At 39.4% G+C, this 13,315-nt stretch overlaps 1 protein-coding gene across 1 annotated transcript in view; it reads right to left on the bottom strand.

Moving 5' to 3' along the window:
- The window catches only part of ERS (glutamate tRNA synthetase), a 34,533-nt gene extending 21,532 nt beyond the window's left edge, over positions 1 to 13,001 (bottom strand). The window contains exons 1-9 of the mRNA XM_010272267.3: positions 12,608 to 13,001; positions 12,071 to 12,189; positions 11,379 to 11,500; positions 11,032 to 11,214; positions 10,635 to 10,753; positions 10,488 to 10,536; positions 10,284 to 10,385; positions 10,073 to 10,175; positions 9,891 to 9,954 (exon numbers count right to left, since the gene is read on the bottom strand). Of these exons, the coding sequence (XP_010270569.1) occupies positions 9,891 to 9,954; positions 10,073 to 10,175; positions 10,284 to 10,385; positions 10,488 to 10,536; positions 10,635 to 10,753; positions 11,032 to 11,214; positions 11,379 to 11,500; positions 12,071 to 12,189; positions 12,608 to 12,876 (1,130 nt within the window). The 5' untranslated portion in view covers positions 12,877 to 13,001. The remainder of the gene's footprint in view (positions 1 to 9,890; positions 9,955 to 10,072; positions 10,176 to 10,283; positions 10,386 to 10,487; positions 10,537 to 10,634; positions 10,754 to 11,031; positions 11,215 to 11,378; positions 11,501 to 12,070; positions 12,190 to 12,607) is intronic.
- Between the last annotated feature and the right edge of the window lie 314 nt (positions 13,002 to 13,315).

Genomic DNA, 13,315 nt, shown 5'->3' with positions numbered 1-13,315 from the left:
GGGAACAAGAGAGACATCAGCAATGGAAAATTTATCTCTACCAGAAGACAAGTGATAAGTAGTGAACAATGATGGCAAGCTAGTCATATGGTCAGATGCTCCTGAGTCTATTACCCAACAGTATTCAGTATTACCTGGAGCTGAAGCATGGTAGGCTGAGGCCCGGGTACCTGAATGAGCAAATGCAGATGTGGCAGAGGCTGATGGTGACTGAGATGACTAGGCCAAATTCCCAACCTCCTTTTCCAACTGTATCAGGGCAGCCCGAACAGCAGCTAAGGTATCTAGGGGTGTGCCTTTTGTGCCTGACGAGGATGCAGAATCAGTATTCACATCCATATGAGCATTACCCCTTTTATTCCTCAATTTTGCTGGGACTAAATGAGGATGGAGCTTCCAACATGTATCTTTCGTATGCTTGGGTTTCTTGCAATGTTCACATACCAGATCCCGTTTGTCTTCCTTCTTCATGTCTCTTTCTGTATCACCCCCAGACTTAGGTTTAACTGCTGCCAGGGCTGATGTTGCATCATAACCTTCCTCCTGGTCTCTTCGCTATGCACCAAGGAGTATGCTTGAGAAAGGGTCACACTGTCTCTTGTCAGTATCTGTTGTCTCACAATGTCATAATCTGAATTCAAGCCAGCCAGAAATTCAAACACCCTATTGGTCTCGACTTGCTTTCTATGGGTCTGTGCATCTTTCGGACTTTCTCACTCAAGAGTCTCCAGATGGTCAATTTCATGCCACAGTGATTTCAGTGTAGAGAAATACACAGAGACTAGTTTCTCTCATTGTTTAAGGTTATTCACTTCACACTTTAGTTCATAGGCCCTAGCAACATTAAGGGGTTGGGAGTAGGTCTCCTTCATGACATCCCACATCTCCTTGGTTGTCTTTGCCCACAAGTAATTTCGGCTGATATGTGGCTGCATCGAGTTGCACAGCCATGTCATAACCAAGTAGTTCTCCTGAACCCATTTGGTATACATTGGGTCCTCCTTGGAAGGCTCTTTCACATCTCCCAATAGATAGCCAAGTTTTCCCCTTCCCCCAATAGCCATCATGGCTGATTGGGCCCATTCCAAGTAATTGGATCCATCAAATCTCACAGTTGTGATCTAAAACGCAGTCTCAGACATACTACCAGAACTGTTGTTCCCAAACACACCTTCTCCCTGATTTTTGAACTCCATTCTTGGTCAAGAATCAGTAGTTAAGAACTATTAGGGTTTCCACACTAGAAAACAGCACTGAAGCAATCGATCACAATCAGAAAACTGTATGAAATCAGTTCAGATCTGATCTGAAACCAATCGGCAAATATATGCAGCCTAATAACAGTTCTCACTCTCAAAACAGGCTCGGAAGCCAAAACCAGGTATGAAACTCACTTAGAATGTACTCTGTAGAGCTGAGGCAGAATTAGGGTTTCAATCGTAGGGTTAGGAAGACCCTTGTGAGAACATAAACAGTGCTCAACCGCACCTTCCAAGAGAATTCACAGTCAAGTCTAGTCGTAGGGTTAATGACAAACCCTAAAAAAAAAAACTGATCACCTCTGAGAGAAAATAGGAGGGTTTGGCCGCTCTCCTCCTAGATAGGTCCAACCTATCTCAACTAACAGCAATCTCAAGGGAAAAATAAGGACTTACCCAGAGAATTCTGATCGCTACCTTCAATTGTGGCCTAAACCCTAACTTCCTCTGATTCTTTCTAATTACCAAAACACTCTACAAGCCGCGACAAGTCTTCGAACAGCTGCTAAACCTTTTCTGGTAACCTCCAAGAATCAGCCAACAAACAGTCCTTTGTAAGCTTCCAGCCCTAGATAGTTCTCATGTGGTCGGCTGGACTAGACTCACATGAGAAACCCTAGATAGGCTCTGATACCAAGTAGTCAATCAAGACTACAATCAGTCTTGAATCCCAACTGATTTCGGATTGAGAAAATAGAAGGAAGAGGAAGAAGAAAGGAGAAGAAGCAGAAGTGCACAAGGGTTTTGAAAGGAGGGACAGATTGAATAAGTCTGCCGCCGCCACTCTCTTAATATTTATAGGTTATGTTCACTACATGTAGGAAAGGATAGAACTGCCCTTAATACTTACATGTAAAATAAAAAAATAAAAGACTAAAATAAATAACAAACTGAAATAACAAGCTGTAACTACCAACTAACACTGACATGACTAACAAAGGTTACACATGTTGTCATACGAACACAGTGGGGACCACAGCCGTGGGGCCCACATCAGTGTTCTCTACACAGTTTTTGAGTTTGTTCCTTTCTTCTCCAGGTCAGATACTTCTTCTCCTTTGTTGCCATCACCCCCTCTTCCAGTTCCTGTTGAGGATCTTGTTCCTCTTGTTCCGGTCGTAACCCAGTCTTCGCCTCCAGTGCAACTACCTGAGAGAGGACCACCTATCTGGTAAGTGTATACACATCATCAGGCATCGGCTCCTCCCCTAGCTTCGTCACCGTCGACAGATCCGGCAGTTGATCCCACCCCAGCCCCAACCCCAAGTTCTGACCTTGATCTTCCTATTGCTTTGCGGAAAGGTAAACGTAGTTGCACTCTCCATCACATTTCCAATTATGTTTCTGTATCTCACCTTTCGGCTTCCCATCGACAGTTTGTTTCTATGTTATCCTCTGTCTCTGTTCCCAAGGATGTCCAGGAAGCCCTCGCTTCTCCAGGGTGGCACCAAGCAATGGAAGAACTCTCGGCCCTGACTCGTACTCAAACGTGGAACCTCACCACTCTTCCTCCTGGTAAGCATATGGTCAGCTGTAAGTGGGTGTACACGGCTAAATACTTACCTGATGGGAGTGTTGAACGGTTAAAAGCTCGGTTAGTTGCCAAAGGTTATTCACAGCAGTATGGTATTGATTACACAAACACCTTCTCTCCGGTTGCCAAAATTGGGTCAGTTCATGTTCTGATTTCTCTTGCTACTATGTTTGATTGGCCCTTGTTTCAGCTTGACATCAAAAATGCTTTTTTACATGGTGATCTTCTTGAGGAGGTGCACATGGAGCAACCACCAGGGTTTGTTGCTCAGGGGGAGGGTGAGAAGGTAATGTAGACTTAAGAAGGCTATTTATGGACTTAAACAATCTCCCCGTGCATGGTTTGGGAGATTTAGTGAAGTGGTGAAGAAGTTTGGAATGAAACAGTGTCAGGTTGACCATTCCGTATTCAGCTATGAATCAAATGCTGGGAAGATTCTCTTGGTGGTATATGTAGATGGCATTGTTATCACAGGCAGTGATAGACCAGGAATTGACAAGTTGAAGGACTTACTTGCATGATCACTTCCAAACAAAGGATCTTAGCAAATTAAGATACTTCCTAGGGATAGAGGTTGCAAGGTCCAAGAATGGTATTAATTTGTGCCAGAGGAAATATGTTCTTGATTTGCTAGAAGAAACAAGGTTGTTGGGTGCCAAACCAGCTGAAACACCTATGGAACTGAATGTTAGATTGGGTAGTGATACAGGTGAGGAGTTTGAGGATCCGGGAAGGTACAAAAGGCTAGTGGGTAAGCTTAATTACCTAACCATCACTCGACCTGATATCTCATTTGCGGTCAGTGTAGTGAGTCAATTTATGCAGAATCCTAGAATCCCACACTGGGAGGCAGTCCTAAGGATTGTGAGGTATTTGAAGGGTGCTCTAGGTCGTGGTTTGTTGTACAAGAGTGGAGGAAATCTTGAGATAGAGGGATACACGGATGCTGATTAGGTCGGGTCCATATTTGACAGAAGGTCCACTACAGGGTATTGCACTTTTCTTGGTGGGAACTTAGTGACATGGAAGAGTAAGAAGCAGACAGTGGTAGCAAGAAGCAGTGCAGAGGCTGAATATAGGGCTATGGCTCACACGACATGCGAACTGGTGTAGTTGAAGCATCTACTAGAGGAGATGGGATACTCGATTGACACTCCTATGAAGCTATAATGTGATAATCAAGTTGCAGTTCATATCTCCTCTAATCCAGTGTTTCATGAAAGGACGAAAAACATAGAAGTGGATTGCCACTTTGTACGTGAGAAGGTGCTTAGTGGAGTGATAAGTACAGCATATGTGAACATAGGAAATCAATGGGCAGATCTGTTTACCAAAGGGTTGAATCGGGGAAGAGTGGACTACATATGTAACAAGCTAGGACTATATGACATGTACTCACCAACTTGAGGGGGAGTGTTAGAGTCGGCTGTACAAGGGTAGTACAGTCCTTTTATGTTTAGTTATATATGTACTGCTCAGCTTATGTGGCTCTCACTTAAGTGAGGGCACAATGGTAATCCTTGTATATCTTAGAAGAGTATAAATAAAAGAAGGGCCGACTAGAGGGATTTGATTTTTTTTCTCTCTAGTTCGGCCGTGACCTTTTCTCCTTCTTTTCCTTCTCTTTCTTCTTCTCCTTCTCTCTCTCTTTTCCTTCTCTTTCTTCTGATTTGAACATATACGAACATCTAATCTGAGTTTTATCAGAGTGGAATGAGTGGAGGGTCTGACATGAGTTTTCCCATGGCTATGATCCCCTTTGATGGACTCAATTACCTAGAATGGTCAAGGGTAAGGGGAATCAAGCTTTACATAACTGCAAGGGGGAAGTGGGGTAATATTAATGGTTGAGTTAAAGAACCGCAGTCTGGAGGTGTAGAACATGATAGAGGGGACCAAGAAAACAGCATGGTGATGTCATGGCTGTTATTATCCATGCTGCCACAAGTGAGAAAGACCTTCATGTGGGCAGAAACAACTCATGAGATTTGGGAGCAGGCTAAATCTACATATTCAAACAATGGCATTATGCCAAAATATATTAGTTGCAAGCTGCCTCCTCAACTTGTAAGCATGGGGAGAGGAGTCTCTCTGTCTACTATTCAAATTTGACCTCTATTTGGAAAGAACTAGATCATTATCAGAATATATACTAGAAATGTGATACAGATGCTAAAGCCTATAAGTCTCTGGTTTCCCAGCAACAGGTTTTTGCCTTCCTCTTGGGGCTGAATTCTACATATGAGTCTATCAGGGTTCAGATATTGGGGAGTGAAGATCTCCCATCAATGCAAAAAGTGTATGCCCTAGTACAATCAAAAGAGAGTAGACGAAATTTGATGAATAATTCTGAGGGAGAGCATATTGCATTAGTAGCTAAAGGGAGTATAGTTACAAGAGGTGGTAATTCCTTTAAGAAGAGCGACTTCCAAAAGAACGTTGATGACAAGGATAAACTATGGTGCACTCATTGTCAAAAGTCTAGACACACTCGAGATACATGTTGGAAACTTCATGGGAAGTCAAAGTGGGCCCATGATCTGAGTAAAAAATCATACCAAAATAAGAAGTCAGGACAGCAAGGTCAAAAGAAATTTAATGTAGCAAACTTGGCCTCTAAGGAGTCTCAATTATCTACCACTACCTTCAGTCCTTCCGTGACTGATCCCAAGGAAGATATCATTAATTCTTTCCCTGACCATTTGGAGCTGTATGGGAGGGCAATCCGCCAGATGAATTCTACTTCTCCCTCGACTTCCTTTGCGTCTACATCAGATAATGGTAATTCTACCACAGCTTTCCATGTGTCCTCTCATCCCTCAAACTCCCATTGGATAACAAATTCTAGAGCCTCGAACCATACGATTGGTAAGTCAAATTGTTTTCAATCTTATCATCTTGTATCTGGTAGGGACTAAGTGAGACTAGCTGATGGTTCTTTCTCCACCATAGCTAGTCAAAGAACCATCTCCCTTCCTCTTGGACTCGCCCTTTCTAATGTTCTACATGTTCCAAAACTACCTATAAATTTGTTCTTTGTTAGTAGTATAACAAATTCTTTAAACTGTACAGTAACATTTTTCCCTTCTTGTGTGATATAGGATTTGGCCTCGAGGAAGATGATTGGTAGAGGTCGTATAGCGGATGGTTTCTACATGCTAAAGAACAAAGCTAGTCCTACAATTATTGAGTCTAAGAGTTTGTTTAGTATGAGTCAAGTGACTCAAGTCTATTTATGGCATAGTCGCTTAGGTCATTTATCTTTTGAATCGTTAAAAGTTTTGTTTCCATATTTATTTAAGTCAATGTCAGTGTCTGAACTCACATGTCAAACTTGTCAGTTGAGCAAACATTGTAGAAATCATTTTGCTTTAAGGAATAATAAATCTGATTTTCCTTTCCGTATTGTTTATTCTAATGTTTGGGGCCCTATTACTTTACCATCTGAGACTGGCTATAAATATTTCATTACACTTATTGATGACTACTCCAAATATACATGGGTGTATCCCATGCGGTCCAGAGATGAAGTACTCAAAATTATTAAAGATTTCCAACGCTTGATATTTACTCAACTTCAAACGGAGATCCAAATTTTCCAATCGGACAATGTCAAAGAGTACTTTCATAAAGATCTCACGAAGTTTTTTAATTCATGTGGATCCATCCATCATAACTCTTGTGCTAGAAACCCCCAATAAAATGGTGTTGCCAAAAGAAAAAACCGCCACCTCCTTAAAGTTGCTTGTAGATTACTCATACACATGAATGTTCCTAAACGTTTTTGGTTGGATGTTGGGTTATGTGCTGCCTACCGTATGCCATTTTGCTTGTTGGGGTACAAGGCCCTTCATCAGCTCCTATTTCCCAAAGTTCCCCTCTTCTCCATTCCTATCTGTGTGTTTGGTTGTCGTTGTTTTGTTCAAGACTTGTTTCCTACTCGTGGTAAACTTGATCCCCATACTATTCCCTATGTATTCTTGGGTTACCCTTCTTCTCAAAAGGGTTACCGGTGTTTTGACCCCGTTTCCAAAAAATACCATGTATCCAATGTCTTTCTTTGAGAGTGATCCATTTTTCGATGTTTCTCCTAGGGGGAGAGTAAGGTGGAGGAGAAACGAGTTCAGGTTCTTCCTCCTCTGCCTGTGACCCTCCTCCTTTCCATGTATTTTCTTCGTCGCCGTTGAAGTTGTACCACCAACATCATCAGATTCACCAGGAACAGATCCTATCCAACTAGGTACTCTTGTTCCTATTGATGTTCCCGATCCTCTTGCTATCAATACTTCATCTGCTAATGATCTAGACATCCCTATTGCAAAAAGGGAGTTAGGTCTTGTACCACTAAGCATCCTATTTCACATTTTGTTTCCTATGAGAACATCTCATCCTCTTTTCGTGTTTTCCTTTCTTCCATTGACAATGTCCCTATCCCTAAAAATGTGGCAGAAGCTCTCTTAATACCTAAATGGACAAATGCAATGAAAGAAGAGATAAATGTCTTACATAAAAATGGTACATGGGAGTTAGTGGATCTTCCTAAGGGTAAGGAACCAATAGAGTGTAAGTGGGTGTTCAAAGTGAAGCACAAGGCTGATGGCACGGTAGAAAGGTACAAAGCCAGGTTGGTGGCAAAAGGGTTTATTCAAGTGTATGAAGTAGATTATGCAGAGACTTTTGCTCCAGTAGCTAAGATGAAACCCATCAAAGTTCTTTTCTCTCTTATTGCAAATCTTGATTGAGATCTTCATCAACTAGATATTAAAAACGCCTTCCTGAATGGTGACCTTGAAGAAGAAGTGTACATGGTACAACCCCTTGGCTTTAGTGCCCAAGGCAAAGAACAGAAAGTGTGCAGGTTAAAAAAGTCCTTGTATGGTCTAAAACAATCACCAAGAGCTTGGTTCAACAAGTTTTATCTAGCTATGCAATAGATTGGCTACAAATAGTGTCAGACTGACCATACATTATTTTTGAAGAAAAGGGGAAGGAAAGATTGCAACCTTGGTAAATGTATGTTGATGACATAGTAATCACAGGTGACTAGAAAGTTGAAATTTAGAGGCTAAAGGACCTCTTAGCCACTCAATTTGAGGTGAAGGATCTAGGTCTCTTATGGTATTTCCTTGAAATTGAAGTGGCCTGCTCACAAAAGGGGATCTTCACTTCTCAAAGGAAATACATCCTAGATCTGTTATAGGATTCAGGAAAACTAGGGGTTAAGCCAGCTGACTCTCCCATTGATCCAAATCACAGACTGGGTGACTGTTGTGGTGAGATACTGAGATTATCATGTAAAGAAATTCCAGAGACTTGTGGAAAGGCTCTTGTATTTGTCCATGACTCGGATAGACATTGCTTATGTTATGGGTGTTCTTAGTCAGTTCATGCATGCTCCTAAGACCACACACTTAGAGGCAACTAAGAGAATCCTCATGTATCTAAAGAAGTTTCCAAGAGCTAGTTTACTATTCCAGAAGAATGGGCATTTTTAAAGGTTGAAGTATATACAAATGCTAACTGGGCCGGATCAGTTGATGACAAAAAGTCCTCTAGTGGGTATTGTTCTTTTGTGGGCCGGAAACCTAGTCACATGGAGAAGCAAGAAACAAAGTATTGTGGCTAGGTCTGCTGTTGAAGCTGAGTATAGAGCAATGTCCCATGGAGTGGCTAAAGCTAGTTGGATAAAAGAATTTCTTGAGTGAACTGGGTTTTCTGGTTGATAGCCCCATGTCCTTGTATTGTGATAACAAGATTGTCATCAACATTGTAGCCAACCCAGTTCTTTGTGATAGAACTTAACATATTGAAGTTGACAAACACTTTATCAGAGAGAAAATTGTTAATGGGGGTGTATACTCTATATGTTAGTTATAAGGAGCAACTTGCAGACAATATTACAAAGGGCTTACATCACTTGCGACAATGACTTGTGTGACAAATTGGGCATGATTGATATCTATGTCCCGGCTTGAGGGGGAGTGTTGAATATGTTAGTTTTTCTTTATTTTAGTGTCATAGGGGCACATATGTAATCTTCTCCTCTTTTATTATTAGAGTGGATCACCCTAATATAAATACCAAAAGGTTGGCACCGCCAACTTCAGTTTTTGACTCCAAAACTCTTCTTCTCTTCTCTCACTGTTATGATATTTTACTATGTATTTACCAAGAAAACATATTCCACTCTAAATCTAATCCATACATTAAAGCCAGGGTGGTAGCTCATATGCACAACACAAACAAGGTAACAAAAATAAAAATACAAAAAGTATTTATCTTTGATTTCTTTAATTGTAATTAAATACTATGAAGACGAGCATATAAGGCATTAATGAGGTAGAGATAAACAGCATACGAAGTATAAGCCTTGTTACAGTCACAATTAGAGTAGTGGGATGCATGAACACGTTAAATGGCATTAAGAAAAAACAAGAAATCATGTTCTTTTTCCTAAAGTCTCAAGTCCAACAATGACTTGAAAACTATCCCTAGTTAGTCTTATAAAACACAAATAAGGTCCATAAAAACACAAAAATGCACGTTCTTTTCATGAAATCAATAAAGTTTTAGTTATTGATCAAAAAACACAAAATATATACAGTTAGAACATCACAAATGCAAGGCATATTCCTCATGCTGTAGGCAAGTGAAATGCCGCAAACTCATACCTCACACTTAAGCACTTTAACTTCAAAACATTGCCTCAGATACATCATGGATAACAAGGTTTTGGAACAAACTTAATTTTTTATTGGATCAGCAACAAACCTAATTATTTCAAAAGCTTAAAAATGTTATTGCACTAATTTTGTGCAAGTATTCTATTGTGATAATAGAACATGTAGATCATTTTCTGCTGCTCTCTTACCCCTATCTTAAGGAAAAAGAGACAAGCATGTTAGTCTTGGTGTTGCTGTCTAAAAAAAAATCCCAATTTTAGTCACCAAAGTATTCATCACATCATTCTAGTCATTAAATGGCATACTGTATAAACATAACTAGAACAACATAATTTGATAGAGAGTGTTGGATGCCTGGTGGCTCCTTATATAAGCAAGTTCTTCAGAATATAGCAACTGGAAGGCAATGGTCACCTTAACTTTGCTGAATCAAAGACAGCTCCACTCTTGTTGACACGACTAATAGAAAATTTTTCAACTGTAAAATGTGACAAATAATGAGTTTTGAGAAATGATTTAAACGGAAGTGTATTTCACAATCACAACCATAACAGTGCATAATTGTCTTAGGAAGGAAATGAAGATGAAAGACTAACCAAGCTGTTCAAGCGTGAAAAATTCATTTTCAGTGCCATCACCCCAACCCAGGAGCGCTAGGTAGTTTACCATAGCCTGAGGCAAGTAACCCATCTCCCTGAACTGTCAAAATGGTATACATATTTATTGAGGGTCAAAAGCCTTAGTGCAATTAAGAAGTGAATAAGTTGTTAAAACTAAATTATGGCCATAAGTATAACCATCAACTACCTGACCCACTGAAGTTGCACCATGACGTTTTGACAGTTTGCTCCTATCAGGAGCAAGAATTAGAGAAACATGTGCAAAGTGGGGCATTGGAAATCCTAGAGCCTGTACAAATGATAAAAACACTTTAAAATCAATTTCCCTGCATTAAAGGAAAAAAGCCACTAGTAGTAGGGAGAAGAAGGCAGAAAATTTAAGAACAACTACTTTGTATATTAATGCTTGTCTTAGAGTGTTGGGTAAATGCTCTTCTGCCCTGAAATGCAAAGAATGTAAAACGGTAAGTCATAATCCAGAAACAAGACAACATGATGAACATGGTAGTAGGTATGTGCCATACTCCAACAACTTTACCTTATAACATGTGAGATAGCCATGGTAGCATCATCAACTGTGACACAGAAGTTGTATACTGGCTGTCCATTGCTTCTCATAATCACAAAATCGCCAAGTGTGTCTAAGCCCCAGCTAACCTTCAACACACTATCAAACAGAGTTAACAGGATAGACAAAATAAAGGATATGCTATCTGATAAATATGCCAAGATGAAGAGTGAAAAATGTTCAACAAGTACAACTACTTAGTAAGGAGCAAATATGAACACAAGGTATTAGACTAGCATGCAACATTATAACAATGATATAAAATCCACCATTATGCCATTACATGGATAGGAGACACAAATAGTGCATAATGAAAAATGTTATTATCAGTCTTGTTGCAATAAAATCAACCAGTAACAGAACATACTTCACCACGAATAAGATCATTAATTTTCAAAGTCCCTTCTTTTGGCACACGAAAACGATATGTATAAGGTGTTCCTATTGCTAGCTCTTCTTCTACTTCTTCATCTGTTGCCTTTGCCCACCTTCCTGTATACACTGGTGGCAATTGCTTTAACTTAGCTATCTCCTTCATTTTCTCAAGTTCCTGGTAAGAATCACAACGAGCATCTTATATAAGGATACCATGTTGACAAACAAAAGAATCAATGGATAGAATGCCTAAGGAAGATTAATTGAACAAATAAGCACCATCATGTTAATAAAGAACAAATACATGAAGACAGGAATCAGTGTTAGTAGATGATTTACCTCATTAGAACAAAAGCACCGATAAACATGACCAGACTTCAAAAGCTTTTCAGCATATTGCTTGTACAAAGCATTTCTTTCTGATTGCCGATATGGACCATACTCTCCACCGATATCTGGGCCTGTGGATTTACAAGACAAGTATCATCTTCCGCTGCTACAGAGATATTTCATGCTTCGTTACACAAACAAAGGGATTCACGAGACTCATTTATATAAGTAGCCAACTATTTTCCCACAGTGATGGAATGCAAAACAATCACTGTTAACTAAGCCAATACTTATCTGGAATACTTGGAACATAGGAATTCTCAAAGCACTTAAAAATCCACTTCAATAGTTACAGTTGACAAAACCTTGACACGTGAAGCCAACAACTAAGACGACAACTATCACTCCAAGTATGCCCTACTGGACCAGTTAACTCTTTTTGTATGAGTAATAGTATAATTTTATTTATTCAGAAACTGATTTAAAATCGTGATTTCATACACCAGTTAACTCATTCTTATACGTAATTCTTATCAGCCATTGATTCGATATCAAATGATTGCAGAACCAAGAACCTAAAGCGTAACAAGTTTTTAAGGAAATATAAAAAATTAAATACAGGTTTTCTTAGTTAAAAAAGAAAAAACAAATATTATTTTCATCTTCCAAAGCTGGAGCTCCGTTGCTAGTAGGACAGTTACCTTCGTTCCATTGAAGACCAAGCCAGGATAGATCCTGCAGCATCGCTTCCTCAGATTCTTTTGTAGATCTCTCCAAGTCGGTATCCTCTATTCGAAGAACAAACTTGCCACCTTTGGACCTAAAAGTTACAATTTCTCCGATTCATATCAATGAGAAAATATTCATGTTTGTATGCAAAAGTGTAAAAATTATGATGCTCAAATAATTCTGGGACATGTATATGACCCTGATAAGAACAACAGGAGAAGGTATCAGCTGGATCATCTGGTGAAAGAGTATGTAGTTCCCACAGATTAAATCCCACATTCGCCATCACCTTCCCCCATCCCAAGTTTGCCAAGCAAAGGAAAGAAGAAAACAAAGGACAGCAGGTAAAAATATTGCAGAAATCAATAAGTTAACTTTCGATTACAACATGCAATTAAAAATATTCAATAAAGCGGAATGCTTTAAGAATCAATTTCGACTGACAAAACGTCAAGAAGAAACTATATATAAAAATAAATAAATAGATAAAAAGCTCAACCCAAACAAACCTGGTAAACAGGTAATTGAATAGAGCTGTTCTTGCACCTCCTACATGGAGATTTCCAGTCGGAGAGGGAGCAAAACGAACTCGAACTTCTCCTTCAGCCCTTTTTGGAGTATCGACGCCAGAACTAGGAATTGAAGATCCAGAAATAGAGGAAATCCTCCTAAGTGGGGATCGTCTGAGTGTAGAAAGAGATGAGTGACGAAAATATGGAGGTGAAACCTCGGGAAAAGCCCTTATTCTTATCCATTGCGATCCTACCAGAGTAGCCATTCTTTAGTCGAGAGCTCTGGCAGCTAGCAGATAACAAAAGGTCAATAGAGCGTTCGGGAAGATAACGGGGGTAGTAACAGTGTCAGATATCTCGAGTTCTCGACGTCTTATCGCCGTTTAAAAATGAATTGTTAAAATAGGGCTAATTTGTTAAAAGCTACCCCTAAACAGTTAATTGACTAACTGTATTTTTATTGTTTAATTATTGTTAAATTATCTCTATTCTAAATTTCTTAAAGGAAAAATTTCCCTGTATTTTGCGCGTAGTGTCATTTTGATCTCCAAACTTTAAAATGCGAAATGCGAAAATTTAGAATCTAAACTTTTAAAACGTGATAATGCAGTAAATTAATTCTTAATCAATGGTTAATTGGTATTTGAAAAAGACATAAATGCCCTTTTGAGTATTATTTAATTTTCTTTATCAATCATTTAAACA

The sequence above is a fragment of the Nelumbo nucifera genome, chromosome 6 (assembly GCF_055504915.1).
Source record: "Nelumbo nucifera cultivar China Antique chromosome 6, China Antique-T2T, whole genome shotgun sequence".
NCBI classification, from domain to species: Eukaryota; Viridiplantae; Streptophyta; class Magnoliopsida; order Proteales; family Nelumbonaceae; genus Nelumbo; species Nelumbo nucifera.
The sequence above is the reverse complement of the archived record's forward strand: the minus strand, read 5'-3'. Positions and strand labels throughout refer to the sequence as shown.